Source organism: Bos mutus, chromosome X, assembly GCF_027580195.1.
Source record: "Bos mutus isolate GX-2022 chromosome X, NWIPB_WYAK_1.1, whole genome shotgun sequence".
NCBI lineage: Eukaryota > Metazoa > Chordata > Mammalia > Artiodactyla > Bovidae > Bos > Bos mutus.
Window position 1 is genome coordinate 41357820 of NC_091646.1, and position 13832 is coordinate 41371651.

Below are 13832 nucleotides of genomic sequence, written 5' to 3' on the forward strand. Positions count from 1 at the left end.
AAGAGACAATATCAGTAAATATTTAATAACTGCAAATTGATATTTGATAGGTACAACTATCATTTCAATTTATCTGTTATCAATCAATTTCAAAAAGAGATTTCCTTAGATTAAAATATACAAATTCAAATGAGTATGGAGCCAAAATTATAATTTAAAAAGTACTTTTTACCATATTCTATATGACTGTACTTCATATAGTTTAAATAAAATTAAGTTTTTGTAGGTGACATTTATCTGCTAAATTTCTTGATTGGTTTCATTAACAATTTAAAAAAATCTACTTTTACTTAAGTTAGCTTTCCTTTTACTTTTAATATATGGAAAATATCATATTATTTAGATGCAGTTCACACTGTCGCTGGTGCTTAAGTGGCCACTGAAATTTTCTACTGGGTACAATTTTCTATTTCAGTGTAATAGACTGACATGAATAGATTGATATTATCAGCTAAACCAATTGACTTAGAGAGGAACATGTTGTGCAAATATGGTCTGTGCCATAAAGAAAATTAGGACAGTACAAGAATATAAATAGCAAACAGAAGTATTCTTGTTAGGACCAAGGTTTTCAACCTCCACGATGGATATACTTAGGAAGGTGTGTGACGTAATGATGAAAACAACACTAGCTACCCTTGACTTAAAACCTTTTATGTGCCAGGCTGTCGACCTGCGAGATGCTTATTATATATACATTATTGATAATTTACAGAATTGTTCCAAGTTATTAATATTCCCATTTTTGAGATGAAAAAAACTAAGGTTCAGAAAAACAAGTCAAACTTCCAGGTTCTCACATGTAGTTAGATCTGGGACTGCATCCTAGATGTACCTGATCTCAATCATTGGTTCTTGCCATTCTCTCTCTTTATACTGTAAACCAGTACCTTTTATTGATGCCCAGTGCTTTACCCTGTGGGTTCTGATAATTCAAATCCTCTGAAATTTCTTACAAATGTGAATGCTTCCTAGTCTTAGTAGAATTATTTTTTCATGCTATTATTTGTCACAACATGGAGGGACTGTTCTGATATCATACAATTCATTTTTTCCATATAAACTATCTGAATTGGTTAAAATTGATCACATTACACAAATAATTGCCAAATATTGATTTCCTTTTTCTTTTCTGTAAAGTGGACATGATAATGTCCACTTACAAAGATTAAGTGTGATAGCCTCTTAAGTATTTAGCACAAACTCTACTATATGATTAGGTGTTCAACAAACATAATTAACTTTTTCCTTCTTCTGTTATTGGATTATGTTGAAAACTATAAAAGGCAGATCTACTCAAGCATTATCTTTCAAAATGTCATATTAATATGAATGTGAAAAGAACTACGCATCACAGACAATAATGGAATTTGTAACAAATAGAGGCTAGTTTTGCTTTGAACACCATTAGAATTTTTACATTTTTGAAACTGATTTCTCTTGAAACCAAATTTCATCATTTACCAAATCAATGTTTCTAATGCAAATTGCAAATTTATTTTTATTATATTATTAATATGTCAATTTGGGAAATTAACATAAATATACTTATAGCCAGAAAGAAAACAATATAAATTTCCTCAGTTAATTTGCATTGCTTGCTTTACTTTTGCTCTAACTGGGGTATGTAAACTATACCTTGTCACCTCGGGTACACAGAAATCTCAGCTTCTTAATTGATCTGCGCTTCAGTTCACTTTCCAGAACCCTTGACTGCGAAGAGCGGACTTCCATGGCCTTTTGGCCCCACCCTGTGGTTCTCTGTGAACACTCAAAAGCTACAATAAAAATTTAAAAATCAGAAAAACACAAAATATTTCTGCCAGTGATGGAAAATTATAACTACAGCTAATGTTTGATTATTAAGAGGGACATTACTACAGTTTGGATGAATACATTCTTATTTTCCTCCGTCTAAGTCAGTAGTTTGGCCATTATGCTGCTCAACAGAATGTTCAAGCTAGCTATGTACTCTCATCATTGTGATCAACTATTCACCATAGTGAATAACTAGATCTAAGTTAATTTTTGTATTTACATTCTCCAACACTACAGAAAAAGCTGAAGGTTAATGTTAACCCCTTTGTAGAAAATCAAATCTACTCACAGTCATTATTTTATAATCTAGTTGGGGTACAATATCCTGTATGGGTTTGTACTTGTGCTTAAGTGACATACATGGAAACCTAACTCTTCAAAATTAAAACTGTTAAAAAATGACTTGCTAAAAGAATGACTTTAGCAACTCTGCTGCTGCTGCTACTACTGCTAAGTCACTTCAGTCATGTCCGACTCTGTGTGACCCCATAGACGGCAGCCCACCAGGCTCTGCCATCCCTGGAATTCTCCAGGCAAGAATACTGGAGTGGGTTGCCATTTCCTTCTCCAGTGCATGAAGGTGAAAAGTGAAAGTGAAGTAGCTCAGTCCTGTCCGACTCTGAGCGACCCCATGGACTGCAGCCTACTGGGCTCCTCCGTCCACGGGATTTTCCAGGCAAGAGCGCTGGAGTGGGGTGCCATTGCCTTCTCCGTTAGCAACTCTAATGTAATTCAATTAAGTACCATGTTATAAACAGAACTAAAGCTAATTTGACACTGTTAAGCCTTTCTCTTGCTTAGGAAATTTTTATTAAGATTAAAACTTTTGGGTCCTGCTTTATATTATTCAGTGACAATTAAGATTATGACAACTGCTTTAAAACAGAAAACCTAGTTATGTAAATAGCCATATAATCAGCTAACACTGTAAGGTATTTTCTGACATGGTGAGCAGTATTTTTTTCAACAACTGCATACAGCAAAATTTATAAACTTCATGCACAGTCTACTTGCTGAGTCCAAGTACCCAGTTCATATGGCATTAAATAATTTCTACCTTGATTCTAAAGCACATTAATTTGCCACTTAACCTAGCTACTGAGCTAGTTTGTATATGAGATAGAATCCAGTGATTTAGTTGGGAATGCTTAATGATGCTTCCTATGATTGCTGCATCTCTATATATTTGTTTAAAAATCCAAAGCAATGATCTTATTAGTGAGAACATTCATTATATCTAAAGGAAAATGTAAAATTTAGATTGGGGAAATCTGGATCTGGGTCAGTTTTAAATTAAAAAAGAAGTTATGTTTAGACAAAAAAAGAGAGCAATTGATTTCCTTAATATTAGAGTTATAAAGCAATCTTTACATGCTCTCAAATTACCCTTAATACACAGACCAAAATATCTTCTCATAGTGCTCTAATTTATTTTACATATAGAGAGGTACTTTTCAATTTTAGTTACTTAAAATAGCTCTGTTTTAGGTTGGAAGTTGTCTTGCCTAAGGATAAGAACTGTAGCAGATGACTTTTTAAGATCTTTTTGATTCCTATCATTGTTTACTGACATAAATATAGGGGTTACATTTCGCATTTGAGCTAAATTTCCTTATTCTAATTTCTGATTAATAAATTGATCACAACCACTGTAAAAGTTAGAACAAGGCATTATTTTCAGTTTATTTTGCCCCAGATCTGTCAATTATATTGTAAGCATTTACTTCTTTTCACAAAATGGTTTTAAACCCTCTGTGAGTTCTTACCTTTTGAAGGAATTGGATGTTTTCAGGACATTCCTTAACACTATGTATGCAAAAAGAAAGGACTCTGCAGATGCAATGCAATGTGCCATCATCCATAGTGAAAAAATGTCCATTAAAAACGCTCTCTCAAACTAGTCCTTAAAGTCACATGTGGACCACATTTAGCCATTTTATAGAGATTTCAGAAGCTTCTAACTTTTTATTGATAAACTACTTTTCTCTCTCTCTCTTATCTTTCTGTCTTCTTCTTTTCTTTCCTTCCTTCCTTCCTTCTTCCGTCTATCTCTCTCCCCCTCTCCTTCTCCCTTTTCCTTTATTTGCTTCATTAAACTTATCCTCCTTCCAGGAACATTTCAACAAAATCATTCTACTCTAGTATTTTTGCTGTTTATAGGCATTATTCTGTTTCCTATTTAGAATTACCTCTGTAGTCATCAAGCCTCAGAGACATGTACGAGAGATTCAAGTTATTCAGATTTCCCAGATTGGTAGTCCTGTGCTGGTCAGGAAGAAAAAAAAAATTTTCCCTGGTCTAATGAAGATGAAAAGGCAGTTTTCTTTGTGTTGCCATCTGGGTAGTATCTAAGAGCATTTCAGTCAGTCATATTTATCTGTTTTGTAAATGAAGGATGATGAAATCTTAGTGACAACCAATGAGTCACAAAAGCAGTTTGTATTTGATTCTTCACAGGAATATTACTGGCTAAACAGAACACTATTGACTGTACAAAATGGAAATATTTGGCTCATCTCTTATATTAGTTGGCACTCTCCTAAGATAAAGGTAAAAACCCCAAATCAATGTTATGGAATGAAGCATTTTCAACATCTGTGTAAAATCTGCAAGCAAAAGGAGTTAAAATAAAATGATAGATTATTATAGAAAATAATCACTTTCTTATTTTAATTGCATGCTTATTGAAAATGAACTACTAAGACAGCCAAAATCAGTCTCTTTGTGGTAGCCTTGTGAAATCATTAAGCATAAGAAAAACATATACATTATCTTACAAGGGAGTAAATATGCAGTACCCCAAATTAACCCTAGATGCCTTGAGAAAAAGTGACACTTTAGGAAATAGAAGCTTTTCTGGGATCATATGAAAGGAGAAAAATTTTCCACATACCTATGGAGGATGGTATGTCTTTCCACACATCAAGGATATTCTTGAAGAGTTGTTCATTTGCTTCCACGGAAAGGGATTCAGCATTGAAGGTGAGCATCACGCCAATTCCCAAGGAATCAGGTAAAATGATGATATTCTGTGGTATAATGATTTCCAGGGGCTAGAATTATGTTCCATAAGGATTTATATGTCCAACATTTTATCACTACTACTTTAATAGAAGCAGCTTGGATGAACAATAAAGACCAAAGAGGGGTTCAAAGTACAGAGAGGAGAGAAATTTCTGTTTTAGCACTAAATAGCATGCTATCCAACACTTGAGAAGAGCCTTCCCTATGTCATAAGGTTGTTATTGTTTAATATTCTCCTATATTTTTAGGAGAAAAATTATATATGTAAAAAGCAGAATATATTTCTAACAGAGAAATTTGTTGAAATTTCACTAAGTATGATGTATAATGATAGAAGAAACATCACTTGTTTGATTTCAGATTCATTTTAGCACATTAATGAATACTAAATTTAGTAAGGAATGAACCAATTAACAAATACAAAATCACTGGTTATCATCCAATTCACTCAAATCAGAAATAGAAAATTAACTCTAAAATAGCTTGAGCTTAAATATTTACAAGGAACAGCCTTATAATATTTTTCACTGCTTGAAATGTAACAGTCATCCTCCCTTCAAAAAAATTATAGAATTTATTATCCAATTTACATAATCTTAAAATATCTTCAATTCAGAGAGGTACTAGGTGATGAAATATTAAGAAATATCTAAGAATTTCTAAATTTCATGATGCACAAAACAATGTGACAAAACGCCCAAACTATAGATATTGTCACGTTAATCATATTTCCCTTAAAAATGAACAATCAATTCCTCTTATCATGTCTCCAATTTAGCAATTTAAGGGAAAAAATGTCAGAAACTATACTTGCCAAACCCAGCGCACTCAGGCCAAGTGCTTGTGGCCATGCCTCAGTCTCAGCAACAACAATTCTTAAAACTAAAATGGGGATCCAGAGGCCAAAAGCAATTTTAATGCGTTCCCTGGGCACTCGCATGAGCAACTGAATCAGAAAAGAGATGAAGGAAGAGCGAAAAAGAAATTGCAAGAAAAAAGATTGTCTCAAAAAATTTGTTTAGAACAGAGCTGAGCTGCTGTAAATCAGAAAGCATCAGAGGTAACTCTCTTGCTTCTCAGATGACTCCTGAAGTAATCAGATATTCTTTTAGCACACATAGCTCCCTTGTAGCTTTATAGCTTTTGTATCTAGCACTGTTGGAAAAATTATTTTTAGTACATCCTGTTTCAGAAGACACTCTCTCCTCCCTTATATTAGAGTCCTTTCTCTTTTAATGGGTCAAGACACTAGGGCATTTAGCTAAAAATTCTATTTTTGAATTCACTTAAGGTATCCTAATTAGGCCAGAAAATGATGAAAAAAAAATCCTCTTCTCTCATTGTTTCCATAATAATTAACAGATTGCTCGAAAAGAAAGTAATTCTTCTTGCTTAGTAGTCAAGTTGAACACAGAATTCAATCTTCCTGAATGACTTTTCAAATAAGTATTAACTTGGATCAATACTGAGGTTTTCAATAACGCAAGATGTGATGTAAAAAAAATAAGATGCAGGAAGTGATGGAAGACCTTCCAAGTGAAGAATACTATAATATTTATACTAAAACTTACCTGAACTCATATTTAAGTGGCTTTGTCTGGGGCTCGGTTCAGTGTTTTTGACATTATAAATTGTGATTTTTATATAATCATAGGTGACAACAGAATGATCATCTAATTGGATTGTTAAATCTGACCAAAACTTGAAAAAACAGCCTCCATTAATGATCTGACAACTGTTCTGTGTAATCTGTCAGAGATATACGAGATAACTCTGAAAACTGTGCAATGTGTGATTGCAAAAACTGTGCAAAAGTGATTCAGAAGTACAAAAAAGTTTTCTCCTGGACTTTTGTATAACACTAAACTGCTAAAACTTTAGTGTTTGACAAAATGGGGAATTTAAAAAGATTTGTTGATTCATCTCTTCCTTTTTAATATAATTTTCAATAGGAAAAAAATGTCATTTCTACCATTATATGTATATTGTGTGTGAGTGTGTGAGGTATTATGTTATGTTTGAGCTCTTTATATAAATGATGTGTATAGTATTTTTACAACTATTCATATTTTAGATGCTGTGCCATATTTTCATGTTTATAATTATTTAAGAGTTGAGAGTTGATATGCATTAGCTTTTAAAGTGTTGAATCCTTGATCAGAAATTCTAAGTATAAAGTATACTATAAGAGAATACTTTATGATAACTTGCTATATATCATAGTTTACTAAAATCTGGATAAAGAAAGGGCATATACATAAGAATGCATAATGAGATGCAGAGAACTAAAAGCAAGGGTTATAAACTCATATGCCTAAGAGGGCCAGTTATTATAAATACATAAACATGGATGGATAGAGAATGCATAGCATATGTTCCATCCAAAAGTGGGCAGGCACCAATTGGTTCCAGTTGATTATGGCCAGATAGTAATGTTGGATCATTGGTTTTTCAATAGAAATCCAGATTTTAAGTGTAAACTAGGGATTCAGTTCAGTTCAGTCGCTCAGTCGTGTCCGACTCTTTGCTACCCCACGAATCGCAGCACGCCAGGCCTCCCTGTCCATCACCAACTCCCGGAGTTCACCCAAACTCATGTCCATCGAGTCAGTGATGCCATCCAGCCATCTCATCCTCTGTCATCCCCTTTTCCTCCTACCCCAATCCCTCCCAGCATCAGAGTCTTTTCCAATGAGTCAACTCTTCGCATGAGGTGGTTCATTTAAAAACAAATACAAAACATCACTGTGCCAGACAAAGTCTATCTGCAGAACGGACTTAGCACTCTGGACTAAGAAACCATCAGTGACTTTTGTTTATCCATTACTACCTTCTGGCACTCAATACTTACCTTTTAGGTCTCAGTTCTAATATAGATATTGTTACTCGTATTTTTAAACCTTTTAAGAGTTTCACAGTTGGAAATACTCAAATTATGTTACACAATAATTTCCAGGGATCTTACGTTATTTGGCAGGGTCACATCAGACATAACCTCAGATTCTGCATCAATGATGTGATATCCATCTGCTGAGCTGAAGAAAATCTTTAGTCTTTTTTCAGAACCAATAGCCAGGTCAACTGTCACTGGCTTATGACCAAGTGTTGGAAACACCTGTAGGTATAAAACCAAATACGGCCAAAAGGCCAAAAATGACATTCTGTCTAAGGTGAAAATTCTCCCGCCCGTTTGCTTAACAGGTGTATAGAACCCAGAATGATTTTTAAAATTACATAATACATTTAGAGACCTATGTATTACAACTTGTCATATCTGTTAACTCAACAAGAACAATTATATTCAGGTTCTAAATATTGAGTTTTCCTTCAAAGGCCAAATCTTCAAAAATCATAAGAGTTTTATATGGCCTTGTATCCTATGTGCTGTATTTAAATTCCTTGCCTTGAGCTTCAGCAAATGAAGGAGCTCATCTGGTCTCTTAAACCGGTTTGCTGGATCAGCTGCCTGTATTTTTGCCAATATTCGTATATAGGCTTCATAGGACATGTAGTCTCCTTCGGAGTCTGCTGATTGATCAATGCACACTTGGTAGGGAATGAGAAAGGCCAGACATGTTAACCTACCATAGACTGGGTGTACTCTAGGCTATTATGGTTCCTAGTCCAAGGAAACAAAAAGCCAAACAGGATACATTGCCAAGTTCAGGTCACAGTAGAGGACTGGGCATCACAGGTTTCACCATACTGAACTCATGTGGTGGGATTCAAGAACTGGAGTGAGGATTTAGACAAGGAACTGTATATCAGGCCAGACAGACTGTTGGTACTTACCTTCTTTGCTTCCCAGCTCCATACCAGGCAGCTCTGACCAATCAGCAGACACCCAGGAACAAACCCATATCCAAATACTGACAACTGACCCAATGTCCAATTTAGGGAGATCAGATCAGGGATGTGATTTGTGTCAGGACAGGCCCAGACTATCTATATAGTAGTCTGTGCTATTTATAAAAGAACATATTTATTGTACAAATGGCTCAGCCGGTAAAGAAATCCGCCCACAATTTGGGAGACCTGGGTTCGATCCCTGGGTTGGGAAGATCCCCTGGAGAAGGGAAAGGCTACCCACTCCAGTCGTCTGGCCTGGAGAACCCATGGACTGTATAGTCCATGGGGTCACAAAGAGTCGGACACAACTGAGCGACTTTCACTTTCAGACATTTGAGGAGCAGCCATAAACATTGCCCCATCTATATTGTACACATGTGATGTTTTAGTCTATAAAATATAATATGTAAACAGATCCTAACCTAAGATATGATTGTATTTCATGAATACCTTACTGGGGTCTATCATGATGTGTCCCTATCAGTGCTTTGAAAAACTCCATGGACCAACCAGTTCAAAATCTCCTAGGATGTTTGCTAAAAATACAGATTCCCCAGGCCCCATTCCAAACCTAATTTGGCCTGGAGTTCGCCTGAGGTCTAAACTTTTAACAAATGCTTCAGATGATTCTAAGAAGCTACCGGATTCTATGTAGTACCACTGGTTCATTAATCAGTCTTTATTAATACAGAATAAACACAGAATAATTTTATTTATGTTGAGTTCTGAAGCACTGTAAAAAGATAATAAAGATAAAAATAGTCTCCAGTTTATGAAATGTGATTAAAAATCATCAGCGACTTAATTGTTTGGGACACTAAATGGTTACCTTATGAGGCTGATCCATAGAAGTTCAGTTAAACCAAAATAAGGGCGGAAACAGTACTTGCAATCCAAATAAGCCTAACCAGCATTTCTTGTAATAGTTCTAGAGAGAAATGTGTTTAGAGATCCAGCTTGGAAGGAATATAGAGCCACCCTTTCCTCCCCACTCCCACCTATTATAGTCCTGGTCATGAGAGCAAAGGCTTTCTTTTCCTTTATTCGTCTACCAGGGGGTTCCCCACTCTACCACTGTCACATCTTTCCTTACCTTCCCTCTGCTCTCCACCCCTCACTAAGAGAGAAAAGGGACTTTCTCAGCTTCAAGTCATTGGGGTAGCACCCAAAGCTTGTGTTTGTGGCTTTAGAAGAGGAGTTCTTCATGTTAACTACAGGAATTGGGAGTGAGGAGCTGGTAGGGAGTTCCTGTAAGGGGAGGGGTCAGGGATTTCCCTCACATTCTCCCTTGGTTTGGTACCTGCAAATTGTCTAGAAAAGGGTTAAATGATAATTATTGACATGGTATATTCAAATTACATTAACTGTAGAAGAATAGCATCTATATTTCTCCTACTATATTCCAAATACTGTTCTGTTTACAATTTCTCAAAAGAAAGCCCAATGAAAATGGAGACCACTCACTTTAATGGCAGTGTTTTCATCAAAGGACTTTGGTGCCCATGCATACAGGTGAATCGATGATTTCAAAGCAATTGCAATATATGTTGTTTCTTCATGTTGGACTACAATGATAAAATACAAAGAAGTAACAATGCCACAGGGTTAACAAGAACACTCAAGTATTTGTATTTGTTGTTAAAAATGTCGTAACAATGACAATTAAGAAGGCAATAGCATCCAGAATGATTTATGGATTCAATGCAATCTCTAAAATCCCAATGGCCCCCTATGTACAAACAGAAATGCTGATTAAAATTCACATGGAATTAGAAGAGGCCAAAATGCTCTTAAAAATAAAAAACAACGTTGGAGGACTCACAGTACCCAGTTTCTAAACTTATTATAAGCTATAGTAATCAAAGCAGTGTAGTACTGACATAAGGATAGGCATATAGATCAATGGAGTAGAACTGAATGTCTATAAATAAAGTACATTTATGGTCATGGTGCCAAGAATATTCAATAGAGAAACAACAATTTCTTCATCAAATGGTACTGAGACAACTGAATATCTACATATAAAAAAATGAACTGGATGTCTTACCTTAATCCATATATACAATAATTAACTTGAAATGGATCAAAGACCTAAATGTAAGAGCTAAAACTATGAAGCTATTAAAAGTAAATAAACCCTCATGGTAATAGATTCTCATATTTGACACCAAAAGCATAAACAACAAAAGAAATAAACAGCTAAATTGGGTTTCATTAAAATTCACTCTTCTATGTATCAAAGGACACTATCAACAGAGTGAAAAGACAAAGTATGGAACAGGAATAAATATTTCCAAATCATATATCTGTAAGGGTTTAGTATCCAGAATATACAAAAAACACAACTCAATAACAAAAGGATAAATAGCCCAAGGGAGATACACAAATGGCCAATAAACACTTGAATGCTCAACAACATTATTCATGAGGGAAATGCAAATCAAAACTATAATGTGATGCCACTTTATACCTACTTGGATGGTTGGAACCAGAAGAAAGACATTTTAAACAATGAATTTATAATAGATAAATAAAAGATGAAGTATTTATACAATGCAATACTATTCAGCAATAAAAAGGAATACTGATACATGTTGTACTGGTTATAGCATGGATGAACCTTGAAAACATGGTATGTGACAGAAGCTTGTCACAAAAGATTATATAATGTATAATTCCATTTAAGTACATCATGGAGAAAAGACAAATCTATAGCAGAGAAAGTAGATCAGTAGCTTATTCAGATTATGAAGGGAATAAGGTAAGAGGAATTAAATTTGCAGTGATTGCTAATGGCTATGATGTTTCTTGTTAGAATGATGAAAATCAGATCATGGTGATGGTTACACAACTCTATAAACATACTGCAACTCAATTGTACGCTTTAATTGGGTATATTTCAATAGAGCTTTTTTATTAAAGAAAGAGAAAGTTTATAAAAAGTATATGTTTGCCCTTGGCCAGACCTTCTGGCTCTTATGAAATATGTTGTCCTACTTCTAGATTTATGTTTATGCTAAATCCCTCTTCTTTGGCAGAGATACTGCTGCTGTCTTCTCTAGCCAGACTTCATCTAAGACTAATATATAAGAATTCTCTCTCTCCTTTCCTCTCCCTCTCTCATTCTCTCTCACTCTGTGTCTCTGCCTCTCTGAGTCTAGCTTCACTTTCTTTCTTTATTTTTTTTTTAACTGTTCAGAAGTAGGTCAAAGAATTATGATTAATAAATCCCCCAACAAGCAAACAAATTCTCTTTTAAGCAAATAATGCTGATAATTTCAATATATGGCAGTAATTGGTATCAGTCCACTATTTTGTGGACCTTGGAAGGCTATGAAAATACCATGCAAGTATGGTTATGTTGTTATTCTCCTTTGGGAAGGAGCTACTGTTCCACTCGTCAGTAGGACAAGTGTTATTAGAGAGCTGGGATGGATTGGAATGCAATCAGCCAGGAAAAGTAGACTAAACTAGTCCATTCATTTCACAAATGCACAGAACTATCTTTGCAAGGTTGACTATCTTTGTAAACTCTCTCTTATAGAACTAAAAACTTGATAAGTTATTAAGAGGTACTTCTGCTATATCAACTTCTGGGTTGACATCTGGGAATATTAAAGTAATGATACACAAAACTAGAAGAAAATAGTATATTTATTTAATACTTAAGTTGTCTGGGCACTCATTTCTACCTTTATTTGTGTGTATGTATGTATGTATATGGGCTTCCCTGGTGGCTCAGATGGTAAAACATCTGCCTGCAATGTGGGAGACTTGGGTTCGATCCCTGGGTTGGGAAGATCCCCTGGAGAAGAAAATGGCAACCCACTCCAGTACTCTTGCCTGGAGAATTCCATGGATGGAAGAGCCTGGTAGGCTATAGTACATGGCATCACATATGTATACATACATGAAACCTATCCTGGGAAAGCCTCTTAGTATGCAGAATAGAAATGGTCAGTCAGGATAAAAATATCCTGCCACAACTCATATTGCTAAGTCGCTTCAGTCGTGTTCGACTCTGTGTGACCCCATAGATGGCAGCCCACCAGGCTCCCCCGTCCCTGGGATTCACCAGGCAAGAACACTGAAGTGGGTTGCCATTTCCTTCTCCAAAGCATGAAAGTGAAAAGTGAAAGTGAAGTCGCTCAGTCGTGTCCGACTCTAGCGACCCCATGGACTGCAGCCTACCAGGCTCCTCTGTCCATGGGATTTTCTAGGCAAAAGTACTGGAGTGGGGTGCCATTGCCTTCTCTGAACTCATATGATTCCAACTATCTCTTACCTATGCCACTAGTTCTGACTGATAGACAATTAGTAAAGAGGAAAGAAGAAAAAAAAGGCTAAGAGTAGAGGGGATTTGCTTCAGAAATAGAAAGAATGGGAAAACATTACTTCCAAGTTGTTGAGAGATGACAGCAGGACTCTGAGACCCTGGATTTGTTACTCCATTCCACAGTGGATGGTTGTGAAGACACAGGGGATATGAAAACACACTAATCAGACAGGAAATATTTTGCAATTATACTCATGAATATCATAAGTGGGAATGAGAGCCAGCAGATAATTGATAAATTTTCTTTTTGACTCATGGTAAAGTTTCTTGGTCAGTATTAAGAGGGATTTTCCAATTTTTAAAAAAGGAATCATTATGGGATTCTATTTTATTGCTGCTCCAAGGAAAGACAATGTCATATAAATCTTGCAGGTTACTGAAGACACATTAACATTTATACAATTGAAGTTAAATAGAAGCAGGAAGAAACATCAGTTAATGTGAACTAATTAGAGTGAGTGGGAAGGGAAGAAAGGAGGAAAAGTAAACCAAATTTAACTTCAATAGCTATTTCAATCAATATTTTTTCAATAACAGCCATTATTGTGACATAAAAGACTTGAAAGATGTCTCAGAGAAATTTACTCATTTTTGTATTTGAAGTTGCAAATGTTTTCCTTTCTCTACTTTACCTTTCACAAGAATGTACTTCACCAAATGAAAGGAGGCAAAATTTATATAGCTGAGGTAAATGGCAACATATTCCAGTATTCTTGCCTGGGAAATTCAAAGGACTAGGGAGCCTGGCAGGCTACAGTCCAAGACGTCACAAAAGAGTTGGACATGGCAATGACTAAACAATAAC

The 13832-nt window shown here is 35.4% G+C and overlaps 1 protein-coding gene across 3 annotated transcripts in view; it reads right to left on the minus strand.

Annotated features, from left to right (window-relative positions):
- The window catches only part of NRK (Nik related kinase), a 127991-nt gene that overhangs the window by 3276 nt on the left and 110883 nt on the right, over positions 1 to 13832 (minus strand). For 2 of the 3 annotated variants that reach the window (XM_070365895.1, XM_070365894.1), the window contains exons 24-27: positions 10156 to 10256; positions 7808 to 7957; positions 4712 to 4847; positions 1639 to 1778 (exon numbers count right to left, since the gene is read on the minus strand). In XM_070365895.1, coding sequence (XP_070221996.1) covers positions 1639 to 1778; positions 4712 to 4847; positions 7808 to 7957; positions 10156 to 10256 — 527 coding nt within the window. Of the gene's footprint in view, positions 1 to 1638; positions 1779 to 4711; positions 4848 to 7807; positions 7958 to 8245; positions 8387 to 10152; positions 10257 to 13832 lie in introns of all 3 variants that reach the window. The other variant, XM_070365896.1, reaches the window with a different exon arrangement.